The following is a 12,987-nucleotide window of genomic DNA, read 5'->3' as shown; positions in this document are numbered from 1 at the left end:
AAATCAGACCATAAACTGTTGTCAAAGCCATCCCAATGAACAACTGCAATCCAGGTTACACTGCGTCTCGCAACCAGATCAAATGAAACGTGGCTCAGTTGCTCAGCTTGCTCTGTGCTGCTCTTTCGGTAACTGATTAACTTTGGATCCAGTCCAATACGCTCTATGACAGTTTACAATTAGGGAGTACTGTATTAAAGTACGCTTAAAGGCTGCAACAATTCAATGCGTTGAGGTATGCGCCGACATACTGTAACAACAGAAACACCTGTCCATGTTAAGGTCCATTTTTAATGTGCTAGGGTGCCTTTATACACAACTGTCCACAGTAATTTTCTAAAGAATTTGGGAGTGGCCGAATCTATTTCCTCCCCCTTCACTTACGAAAAGGCGTGTCTTCTGTGTTTAATTCTGAAACCAAACCAAGCAGAGTGCAGCTCACAAATTCGGACTAACTGTATGAACATAATATGAAATGCACATTTAAGTTAACTGCATTCGCTTCATAGTCTTGTTTCGTATCATTTTTGTGGTGCACTTAAAGTTTTAGCAGCTTAATAACATGGGATTATTCTAAAATGTACAGTATTAGTCTTCTTTTAGGTCAGCTGGAGAAAGTGGAAAGATACAGTAAGTGCAGGATTTAAAGTTATTAGTTTGTTAAAAATAACATGAGAAGATATTAGTTCAACTGTGTTTAGGGTTCCAATACAGAGAAATGCTAAAAAATGACAAAGGCAGCTCATTGGAATACTTACAAATCGCCTGAGCCTTGTGCGAGTTCAACTGACAACATTAAAAAACTTTTTTTTGCAACAGCTCTACAAACGCTAGGCCGATTGAGTTGAAATTAAATAGTTTCTAAAACTCAAAAACATTTAATCGCATTAATTATGTGCCTTTTGGCACGTTCAAGCACCAATTTACACCGGCTTCCAAAAAATGTTGCCTGAAATTGTAATGCTGTTATTGAGTCACATGGTTTGGCCGTCAATCAAATTTAACATACAGTATGGTAAATTTGTATATATTGCATATTTTGTAGAATTAACTACTGTAGGCTTCACAGAGCAGTTGAAGCCCAAGACAAATACAAATACTGTACTTTCCCCAAGAGAACGAAGGAAGCTGATTGGTGGTTTGACAGCAATATTATATTTAACAAACATTTTGGAATTGTGACCATTGTAAAAATTGATTTTGTGGTTGTAAATCTTAGATCGAGCTTATATACCAGGATGGTCGTCATCAACCAATCAATATTTCACACCTGTGTTACAATAATTGATGCACGTCACTTAAAACTCACGATAATGATTGGAAACATGAAGGTGTTTGTAGCTCCTAGCTGAGTTTCTTACAGTGCACAGTACACAAAGCTGTTCAGTGACTTATATCTACTGACATTAGAATCATATTACGTATTTGCATCTTACTGTTAATTGCAAATGAGAGAGTACGGGAAAACTAGGTCGTGTTTCATGCTGGCATTTACATTTCTATACTGAAATTTGCATTTAATTTTTTTTTGCATTTTGGCAGGTGGCTATGAGTGTGTGGTTTCCAAGATAAGGCTTTCAGATTTAATGCAACAAAGATTTTTTTTATTTCCTGCAGACTTGAATAACAAAATTGGATTGCAAAATGTGGCAGCTGTGATCTCATTTGTTCTAGAGTTGTGCTACGCATCACGTACCCTACTGACTGATTTGCTGTTGACCATTGACGTAACTGTGAATAGATGGGTGAATTATGTTGAGTAGTGTGTAGTGAATGTGTGCTTATTTTATAATTGGAAATTATTCCATTAAATGTCTGATTAAGTCTTTTTTCTGTATATAAGAAAGATGTTCAAAATAATTAAAGTTTAAGGCGACAGTTTTTCTAAAACACTGTTTATATTTCAGAATGGGCAGGACAAAAAGCTATTCTTCCGGCGCAAAGATAATTTTGCCTTGTGCTTTTAGGGAGCAGAACACTCGAGATTTCTTACTCTTGGAAAATGTAGTTTTTGTGAACCAGTTTCAAGTCGTATAACCCATAAAAGCTGTCTTTCAGAAACTACAATCCCGTCATGTACCTGTGTTACAGACGACGCATGCGCACATCGTGCCTTTTCAGTAGGACTTTACGTGGAGCGTGTGGTGAAAACATGGCTGTGAATACGGACCAAGGGGAGTTACAGACGCAGCATCAAAGCCAAGGAGATGAAGACCGATCCATCTTTAGGGCAGACAGGTACAGCGGATTTCAGTACCACTGAAGCGTTGGAGATGTAGTGTATAAAAAATAATAATAAAAAGAATCTGGTCATTCCTGGGATCTTTTTCACCGCTGTCACAGTATCACGGTACTACAGTATTTGAGTCGTATACTGTAGTTCAGCCATTCTGTTTAAAACAGTAAAGAGCTTTGATTAAACAGAACTACTCGTGTGTCAGTGGATAGTGTACTCGAATTCATGGATTGATAAATACTTTAAAGCTCACAGCAAAAAAATGACGCGATGTTTTGTCTTTTGCGGACCTCAGATAAACGAGGATTTGTACAGAGTACGGGAACTGTAATTATTATAAACGCGAGATTAAGGCGGTTTATTAAAGTTTCCTGTTAATTATGTTCTTTGTTCAACTTCTTTACATCACTTATTGTTTTCGTGATACGTATGACTAGGAAATGTCACGCTATTTAAAGACACGTGGCTCTATGATGGAAAACCAACAGTTCATTGAATGTCCATATTCTCTTTGTATTGTTGCTCAATTGATCAGCTTTTAAAACCTTATAAAGATCAGTCGACAGGTTTATTTACACTGTATAAAGATGGGTATTTGAATTTCCAGGTGCTCACATAAAAAAAAGTTCATAATATTAATTATGCGCTGACACAGTTAAGCATTACGTAGTTTTTTCGTTGTTAGTGAACGACAGAATTGTCATTGCTGATTATTTTTCTTAAATCAGAATTATGTAACATAATGTCTGTTACTTTCTCTGTTACAAGCGTTCGAGTCTGCGAAGAAATATTTTAAAGCCCATTCTAAGAAAAAGTTGCTAAATAATTTTGGCAGCCCTTGTTTTCTTGTGTAAAGAGAAACACGTTCTAGTGCAGTTTTTAAAACGGAGGAAATAATAGTTTTCCAGTAAATGTTGAGTCCTCTTTCCACTTAGATGGCGTTACATTTAGAGAGCGTGTATGGCGTATGACCACCAAGAAGATTCGTAGATCTTGAACAGGATGTACAGATGCGGCCGTTCAAAATGCGCGGTGAAACCCCGTAAGGACAAAATTATCTGCAGGATAGCGCGGAATACCGCGGTACGTGATTGGCTGGCCAAAATGACCGACAGGTGGCGCTTGTGGTGAATTAGTTGTTAGTGAAACGATTGTTTCATTTAATCTCTTTACTGTGCATTTTTAAATCTGCTTAATATTGAATATTACTATGGAATTTTACAACTAAAAGTACATTTTGGTAGCTCAGCATAAAAATAAGAGGAGCATAACGTCTCTGATCGTCATAAACGATATTAATTTAGGAATATAAATATATTTTCAAACTGTAGATGGCTGGTAGTGGTGGTGTAAATAAAAAATACACAACAGTATTCCACTTTCTTAATAAACATAAACATTTTAAGCATCAAAGTCTTTCACTCGGTCACCTACTGTGGTTAATTTGTTTTTAAAAGGTTAAAAGGTTTTGGTGTGATCGTTCTATTTTAAGTTTATATACTTTATAAAAAGCTATGAAGACTTGTGCTCGTTATCGCAGTAAAAAACACATACTTTTTAGAATCTGCTTATTAGGGAATATAATATGGAATCGTGTATCTAAGAAATTAATAATATTAATTTAAGGATCTAAATATATTAATATAGCCCAAAATCTTACCTTAGTCAACTTTCTTTGTAAACATCTGTCAATATTACTCATTCACACATGATTATTTGGAAACATTTTGCCTGCCCTTTTCAGCTATAGCGTAAGTTGCTGAGTGGCTTGTTGATATAATAGCTTCAGTGTGTGTCTCGCATTCTGGAAGCTGGGGTTCGAATCCTGATCACAGCATGAGTTTTCCTTTAACAAATACGCATTTAAAGTAGTTAATATTATGTACATTATATTGACGTTTTGTTTTTATATATCACAACATGTTCAATAAATAAATACCAGAAACATAAAAAATGTAACATTCTATGGCACGATGGGCAACTGAAAAAATAAAAACTAAAAAATAAGAAATAGCGTGTCCCTACCTAATATAGACATTGCATGACTTTAAAATCCATGAAAAAATGGGGTAAGACAGTTAGTTATGGGTTTAGATAGTTATTGACACTTTGATGCACGATCATCTTAGAATCTTTGTGTAAGGTGTAATTTTTTTAACTTTTTAATTAAACATTTTGATTTTGTAAACGCAACACGCATATTGTGCAGATAAAATTGCATTCCTTCTCAACTCTTCCTGATGTGTGAAGCAATCAGCAATCAGCAGGTTGCTGAGGAAACAGGACACCACCCGCTGAGCTCCATCAAAGAGGCGGACCTGAGAGGAGGCTTGGAGTTCAATAAGACCGTTCTGCAGCTTTGCACTGAGCGTGTCTGTGTGCCTTTAAAATTGGAACGTAAATCATTTCTTTTAACTTGAAGCATTTTTAATTCTCATTTAACATAGCTTTCCCCTCAATCAGTTTTATATCTGAAACCATCGTTAAACAGAGCAGGTGCTTATTGTACTTCCTAATAACATTACATGTGGGAAGATTATACATTTTAATCGTTTTTATTTTTTAATAAATTTTAGAAAAGTTTCATCTACACAAATACCACAGATTATTTTCGATTGTATTTCTGGATGTTGCATCACACTTAGTTCAATATTTTATATACATCTAAACAAGAAAGTCAGGCATTGGCATAAACTATTACTAATCAATAATTTGTATTAAAATAATCCGTATTTATCACTGTGATAAATTGTTGCACATCTTATAAAAACATGAATTTACAAGACTTTGTTCAAATAAAAAAAATGCTGTAAAAATGCTGGGAACTTCACAATTAAAGAGCTCTGTAGGACAAGAAACAAAAGAGAGAAATGTAAGTTTTTTTAAGGCTGAAACTAAAATTCAGTTTAAAGAAATTAAGGCAAATGAACATTGGGGATGTTAAAATGTTAAGAGATGTAAATAAATGTGAAAATACAAAAGTGCACACGAGCCAAAAGTTTTAGAATTGGAGCAAGTGTTACCTTGAAATAAGCAAACAGAAAAAAGCCATGACCAGTCAGTGCTGAAGAGGGATGCAGGAACACTTGCCAAAGCTTAGATATACAAAAAATCACAGAAAGGGGTGTGTTACAAAAGAACATGTGAACCTGAAGCAGATTTGGCAGAGAGTGAGGAACTTGAATAATCAGGTGCATTTCTGGTAGGGAGACTATGAAGGTTTGATAGGATAGAGAATCGGAAAATTAACACACTTGAAAAACAGAGCAATTCAGTAAGAGAGCCCTTATATGAATTAATTTAATAGCAAACATGGTTTAATGGAAGGCTTCTCAAACAGTTGGGCATTCAGGTAGATTGCCAGGGGAAAGCATTTGTAAGTATATTTTGTTAAAGCAAGTCATTTGTTTGCAACACATAAAATACATTTTTCCAATAAAGTAATCTAACCTTTGTCACTAATGGAACTACTAAAAAAAAGATATAAATATAGAAATCTAAAGATTTTTTTATTCAATGCTGGTAGCAGGATGAATTAAGGACTCAGCAGCTGTCAGGTTGAGCTCAGTGTATATTTTGTCACAGAGTTGGTGCAAGATGTTAACAGTGAAAACAGGTATTTGTAAATGACCCATTTCAAGAAGGAGATTTTCAGAATAATAATAAATCAAGCAGGATAGGGAAAGCACAGAAAATAGGTAGTTAGATTGATTAGATCCAGAGAAGTGGAAAGGCTGACTCCTTAAACCAGCACTATAAAATAATTTATCCTCAGTGAGATCCTGCCATCTCATAGTGGGTTTCTATCACTGTGTATACAGTAGTTACACAGTGCCTTTAGTTCCATCCATTTTCTAATCTCTTTATCCTTTACAGAGTTAGCTGGAGTCTATCCCAGCAAGAAACGGATACAAGGCAGAATACACCCTGGACATAGTGTCAGTCCACAATGCAGACAATCAGACACAAACGCACTCTTAAACCAGGGTCAGTTTTCCCATAAGCCAATTAACCTACCAGTATGTTTTGGACTGCTAAGAGGAAATTAGATTACCTGGAGAAAACCCACATGAACCCAGAGAGAACATGCTAACTCCACACAAACAATACCTCAGGAATTGAAAATAGGGCCTCAGCATGGCAAGATAGCAAAGCTAATCACTGTGCCTCCATTAAAAATGGATGGATATCTAAGTCATCTTTCCAATTCAAAGATTTCCATTCATAATTACATTTTGAAAGCCTCTGAGACATCTGGTGCTACTATTGTATTTATGAAGAAACATACAAAGGGCATGCTTACCACTGTGCCATCTGATTCCTCAGTTATATTTAATTTTTGTAAATGGTTAGGATTAATAATTGTTCATTGTTAGCAAAATATTTAAAATGATATTTTACCCTATTTTCTTTCCATGTGTGATGCCATTAGGAAGTACAGTAAGCTCCTGCTTTGTTTAACGATTGTATGAAAAATAAATCTAAATGGCGAGAAGGCTATGCTTAAAGTTGATTACGAGACTTAGAAGACAAAGATAACTATTTACGTTGTTATAAGTGATAAATGCAGACGCTATTGGTGCCATTCGCACTCCACGTTATAGAAAGTTCATGTTGTGCTGCTCCCCCTCCCTCTCTCAGTGCTGACCCCCCCCCCCCTCTGACGGAGCGCAGTGGGCAGTGCGCTATTTTCACAGCCTCTGATTGGGGGAAAAAAAGACCTGCTGATCTGTCCTACACAACAGGAAGAGAAGAGAATGTGATTTATTTCTGTATGAAACGAGTGTTGCGTTTATGAAATTCAGGTTTTTTTAAATTGAAAAGTAAAAATCTTACAGCGTACACAAAGATTCTAAGATGATCATTACAAGGACAATTGAAGTTTTTTTTTTAAAGAAATGAATGTCGAAATGTTTCCAAAACATCCACTTGTGATATTTTGGCTGCTTAGTTACACGATTCCATATTAATATAACTATCAAGTAATGTTAAATCACTACATTTATCTTTTTACAATAACAGCAAGTGGTGTTCTTATTACGTATTCTTAGAAAAGGATAAAACGTTATAACTTTTTATGAAGTACAGTATATAAGCTTAATAATGTTAGAACAAACACGTTAAAACCAGAACCTACTGTAACTTACCAAGTTTAAGACTTTGATGCATAAAATATATATGCAAAACTACATTATTTATGAAGAAGTTGGAATATTGTGTGCTTTTCTCCAGCTGAGCAGTCTTGCTTTTATAAAATATACCAACTTTTTAATGTTTAACATGCTGTAATACACAGTTTAAAATGATTAAAAGTCTAAAGAGTATACAACTTAAATTCTTAATTGGAAAAAGATTGTCCTTCAGCAGTGACCAGGATTTGAAACCGGGTGTTTTCTGGCGACAGCTCAAATGTTGTACGAGACGTTAAGCTTTATTAGCTCCACCTGGCGGTTTTATAAGGTACTTCCAGATACTATTATCCTATTTAAAAAACATGCGGTTTGTTACGGTACGTCCACTGCGTTTTAACTAGGCATACCTCGCTCATTTTGAATGGCTGGTTCTTGAGTTTCTGACGGAGTGGTAATGAACTGTGAAATAGTCTCCACTGTAGTGACTTTTCCTTCCTTAGGTTAAGTGCGTTTATTAAATTTGTGAATGAGTGGGTTGTTTAATAAAGATTGCGTTTTTCATTATCTTTTGGAATTCGTGACTTGTAATATTACTGCTTTTTTTAAGACGGAGGAAGGGACAAATCCTCAAAATCAATCCCACAGATCTTTCTGCGTGGTTGTGGAGTTTTCTTAAATCTATGTAGTTTGGTTTCCTTAGATATATATAAAAAAATGGATTTTTTTTAAAACCTCCTCAGTGATTGCCTGTTGTACAAACCAGTGGGCTTCTGAGTACCCTTACAAGTCAGGCTGTGAATGAAGGGGTTGGGGGGGGTCCAGGCCAAAGTGCCATCGTACAGCTGACACCTGCTGCCTTCTGTTTGTGAGAGGTGCATCCCTCACTGACGTCACTGAGCCCTGGAGCTACCAGGGCTCCCAGAGCGCACACTGTGGATAATACAAAGTTGATCAGTTTCCTTTATCAGTTCTCAGCAACCATACTAGTTTTTAAATGAGCTACAGTGTAACTATTTGCATTTCATTTTCCACTTGTTGGTGCCACTGTACCTGGGTTAGTATTGTGCCCTTGACTTGAGGTGCTTTCCGCCTGGAGATTGTATGCTCTCCCTGGGTTTCCTCCAGATGCTCCAGTGTTCTCCCACAGTCCAAAACCATTACCGGTAGGTTAATTGGCTTCTGGGAAAATTGGCCTTGCATGAGCGTGTGTGTGTCTGTGCCCAGCAATAGACTAGCATCCCACCCAGGTTTTTTCCTGCTTTATGCCCATTGCTTGCCAGGATAGGCTCTGGCTTCCTTTGATTCTGTATTGGCTAGAGCATTTAGAAAATGGAAGGATATTACCACTCATTTATTATATAATGGGTATCAGGGTCCCGTCTCTAAAAATAGACTAAAGGGTAATATGAGGTATAACCACCACATTTGTCATGGCTATCAACATCCAACATACATTTTCTCTGTAATAATAAAGGCTGAAATACTAAACAGCGGGAGAAACAGAGTTGCAGCATTAGTAAAAGGGAAATTACAAATGTTTTTGCAGCAGGTATACTAATATTTTAATAAACAGATGTGACATGGATAAATTCACTATGCTGATTAATGTTTGTCATCGGGGTTGCTCAACAAGGCATCAGCTGTGAGCGTCTCGGGCTGGTATCGCATGTGGCTGTCACAGGAAAAAATGCACCACGTTGTAGATGTCTTGTGGGCTTCTGTCCCATTCCTCCTTTATAGTTAGAGCAAGCATGTATCTGTTTTCTCGTCTCTGAGACCTAGATGCCACATGTTGTCCTAGCTTTTCCCACAGATGTTAAGTGGGAATCAAGTCTGTCACATTCTCATCTTGTAAGAAAGCCATTATTATACAAAAGAGTCTTTGTGTTATGCTGCTGGTATGTTGTCAAAATAGGATGAGCCCACAGTAAGTACAGCAACTGAGTTCTCGGGACTTGAACAGTGTTTCCACCTTTAGTGGGATTAACATCAATCAGTTTTGGCCTGACATTTGTGATGCAGTTGGACTGTGTGAAAAAGAACACAGAACTGACTAGCGGTCTCCCAGCTTGTGGCTTATTGTGGACAGACTTTGTTTGGTTTTAATGTCTTGCCAGTATGTGCTTTCTTGGAACGAAACTTGACGCGAGTGACATTCAAGTTAAATTACATGTTTACTTGTGCCCAATCAGATGTCTCACTAATGAGCCAAAAATCAATGGGTATCTGCAGAGAAAATTGCTGACAAACCTTGGATAAACATCCGTTTAGCTTCCCTAACATTTGTGTCATTTCAGTGGCAGTGGAGAGGACTCATTGGACAACCTTATTCGCAGGTGTCCCCTCACTCCCTCTTTGTCTCCACGGAAACGAACCACCAGCCAGAGCAAAACAGAGCCTCCTTTGCTAAGGACCAGCAAAAGGACAATCTACACCGCAGGGAGGCCTCCTTGGTACAATGTCACTGGAACCACCTTCAAGGAAGCCTTTGTAATTGGTAAAAAGATCAAATGTCTACTCAATGCTACTTAATGCTTTTCCTATAGCTACCTAAGATGGTCATTATGAGCTAGTATGAAAAGATTTCTGGATCTTGTAGGATCAATACAGTGATCAGTTCAGAAATGTTTTATACCCTACATTTATATTAAGGCAAAATAACCTAAAATGACAGACCTTTTCATTCTATCATCCCCTTGTACGTATTATGTGATTTACACATTTAATTTGCATATCTGGAGAACCAAATTAGCCATTTAAAGCACAGAGCAGAAACGCTTTGTTTCAAATGATATAAATTGAAGAGTCTATAACTGACAAGAGCGCCAGAGGGACCCTGGTCATTATCATTAGTATGCAGTCTGTTACCTTTCAGTGAGGCTAGCTGACAGGTTACAATTTCACACTTGGTTGTGTTCTGGCTGATTATTCCTATAAAACCCCATCCTTGTGACCCTCCGAGCACCCTGAGAATTCAGACATTTTGGGAAAAAAAAACCCTTTGAAGTGGAATGATCGGCTTGTATCAAAGGTCCCAGATAATGGAAATATATCTTGGGAAGATATAAAATGAGTATTTCAGATAGAAATTGATCTATAACATAATTAAAACCTTAACTAATGTATGATTATTAAATATCCTCTAATAAAAGGGAAAGTTGTGGCCATTCTACAATTCATATGTCTAAGGGCAAAGCAGCAGTATAGCTAAGCTATTGAGTATGGCAAAACCATTTCTCTTTTAAATAACAAATTGGACAGAGCAGGAGAAAAAATAAGCCAAGAACTTGCTAGTGATTCCCTTGAAAAATAATTTACAGTAAATGATATAACAAAAAAATCTCAATAAGCAAGCAGTAAATGGGGGCTTCTAACAGCAGATTCCGTGAAAAAAGCATTTAAAAAATATTCAAATATTTTTAAAAAGCATTTCTGCTCTGTGCTTTAAATGGCTAATTTGGTTCTCCAGATATGCAAATTAAATGTGTAAATCACATAATACGTGCAAAAGCATATGAAAAACATCATCGTTGTTAAATTACTAAAAACATATACCAAATGGTGGATTGGGATCTGCACATCGCATAGATGCTAAAGAATTTACATATCTGTAGGCTATTATTTGTATTTCATGAATATTAGCAGACACGTCAAATATTTTATACTCCTGTCAAATAGAAAATGCCTTACGTTAAGGTGTTTTCACGTCCTTCCCTTTTGATCATTTACCTACTTAAGAGAGACAACAAAAATATTGTTGTAGTTCAAAGGAGGGGAGCACATTATGCATTAGGCTACGTAGTCTACCTGTCTAGATCAGTGCTTGAGGAGTTTTGTTGAGGATGTGTGTGTGTGTTTGATAGGACTGTGTGGTGGCAGTGCTTCTGGGAAGACCACAGTAGCAAATAAGATTATAGAAGCTCTGGATGTGCCCTGGGTTGTGCTTCTTTCCATGGATTCTTTTTACAAGGTAAGTTTGTGCCAGATAAGAGACAACTAAAGGTAGCCAGGGTGACCTTCCAGCCAGCCACTGCTTAGGAAAAAATAACCTCATAAGTACTGGTTCATGAGAAATTTCCCTTGAAAAGAAGCAGAGCAATCCTCATAGCTCTTTACTACCTTGAGGTAAAAGTATCCAAGACATATTTTTTCAGGGCTGAAGACTTAAAGAACAAGCAGGTATATTTACAGCGCAATGAAACGGAAGGAATGTTTTGTCTCTGCTTGGTATTTACAAGTAGAAGCAAGTTTTTCTAGTGCTAAACGTTGATAAGGCTCCATGTGAAATAAGTACCTTTATACTGTTATTTGTGCGGTTCAGGACCCTTATGTGGGTACCATACTTGCTCTTTTCTGATGTTTCTGTGCAGGTTGATTGCCAAAACTAATAACAATGAATGTGACTAAATGTGAGTCACGCATTTTAATGTTAAATATGCTACAACTGTCTTAATTTCATAAAGCATTTACTAATTATCAGCATATTGTGTTAAATGACTTTGAGAATAACAGTAGAGGATACTGGATTTTTAATGTTTTGTTTTGAGCTTGTTAGTTCCTGCATCTTTTGGTTGTTTTGGTGGAATGTTGTCATGTTCCTTCTCAACAGTGGCTTTTGTTCTTGGTCCCATTTCTTTAGTTCTTACATTTCCAGAAAGTATGTTTAAGGTACATGCTTTTAAAAGACAAAGAGAAAGAACTGCTTTAGAAAGAAAGGTAGCTTGCAGCCAGTGCAGCTTTCTGCTAATGCTGAAATTTGAATGTGTGCTTCTGTAAGTCTCAGTTGAAAAATTATTCTTTTGCTTGTAGGCCTTAAAAGATGCTTCATTGAACAAGTTGTAATTCACAGAATTCTTCTGCATCTAAGATAAAACTATCCTATTTCATTACTTGCTTTACTAACCACTAGAATAATATTTCACTGATGACTACTTATTTTTCTTATATAGGGACAGTGTATGGCCACAGGTGTTTGAGTGAGACATGTCTTTGCTTTGGGTTTATTCTCATTTGTCTTAAGAACCCAACTAAAGATGGTATGTGTTGAGATATTCAGCTTTAGTATCACTGTTTTCCATTTGATCAGTTGTTTTCATATCTACTCAGATCTAAATCTTTATTTTTAATTTGTTTATAGTAGCAAATGTAGGGTCCAAAATGCCACTTGAATTGTTTTACCTGAGCTCTTAATTTTTTTAATTGAGCAAATCACGTGTTTAATGAGCCCAGTTTTAATTATGTTTTCCAGTAAGTTTGTTTACAGACTTCTGCTTCCGCTACACTCAAGGGCCAGTCTTGTGTCCATCACCCAGAGGCTTCTTATTTACTAAAATGTCTGGACGAGTCATAATGAAAATAAAAATAAAATAATACGGTATGACAGGGTCTGTATCTAACCCACAGGTGCTAAGTAAAGAGGAGCAGGAGCTGGCAGCTAAGAACGAATACAACTTTGACCATCCAGATGCCTTCGACTTCGAGCTGCTAGTAAATGTGCTGAGAAAACTGAAGAAAGGAAAGAGCATTAAAGTACCTGTGTATGACTTTACCACGCACAGTCGCCGCAAGGAGTGGGTAAGATTTGTGGGAGGGGAAGTATAAAATTAAAGGAAAGGGTGT

General features: G+C 36.6%; 1 protein-coding gene across 2 annotated transcripts in view; it reads left to right on the top strand.

Annotated features, from left to right (window-relative positions):
- The first annotated feature begins 2,074 nt into the window (after positions 1-2,074).
- Positions 2,075-12,987, top strand: part of LOC148839439 (uridine-cytidine kinase-like 1) — a 41,538-nt gene continuing 30,625 nt past the window's right edge. The window contains exons 1-4 of one of the 2 annotated variants that reach the window (XM_088908414.1): positions 2,075-2,238; positions 9,666-9,865; positions 11,232-11,338; positions 12,772-12,942. In XM_088908414.1, the coding sequence (XP_088764540.1) occupies positions 2,075-2,238; positions 9,666-9,865; positions 11,232-11,338; positions 12,772-12,942 (642 nt within the window). The remainder of the gene's footprint in view (positions 2,239-9,665; positions 9,866-11,231; positions 11,339-12,771; positions 12,943-12,987) is intronic. The other variant, XM_088908416.1, reaches the window with a different exon arrangement.

Source organism: Atractosteus spatula, chromosome 2 (genome assembly GCF_055471065.1).
Source record: "Atractosteus spatula isolate fAtrSpa1 chromosome 2, fAtrSpa1.hap1, whole genome shotgun sequence".
Lineage (NCBI taxonomy): Eukaryota > Metazoa > Chordata > Actinopteri > Semionotiformes > Lepisosteidae > Atractosteus > Atractosteus spatula.
The sequence above is the reverse complement of the archived record's forward strand: the minus strand, read 5'-3'. Positions and strand labels throughout refer to the sequence as shown.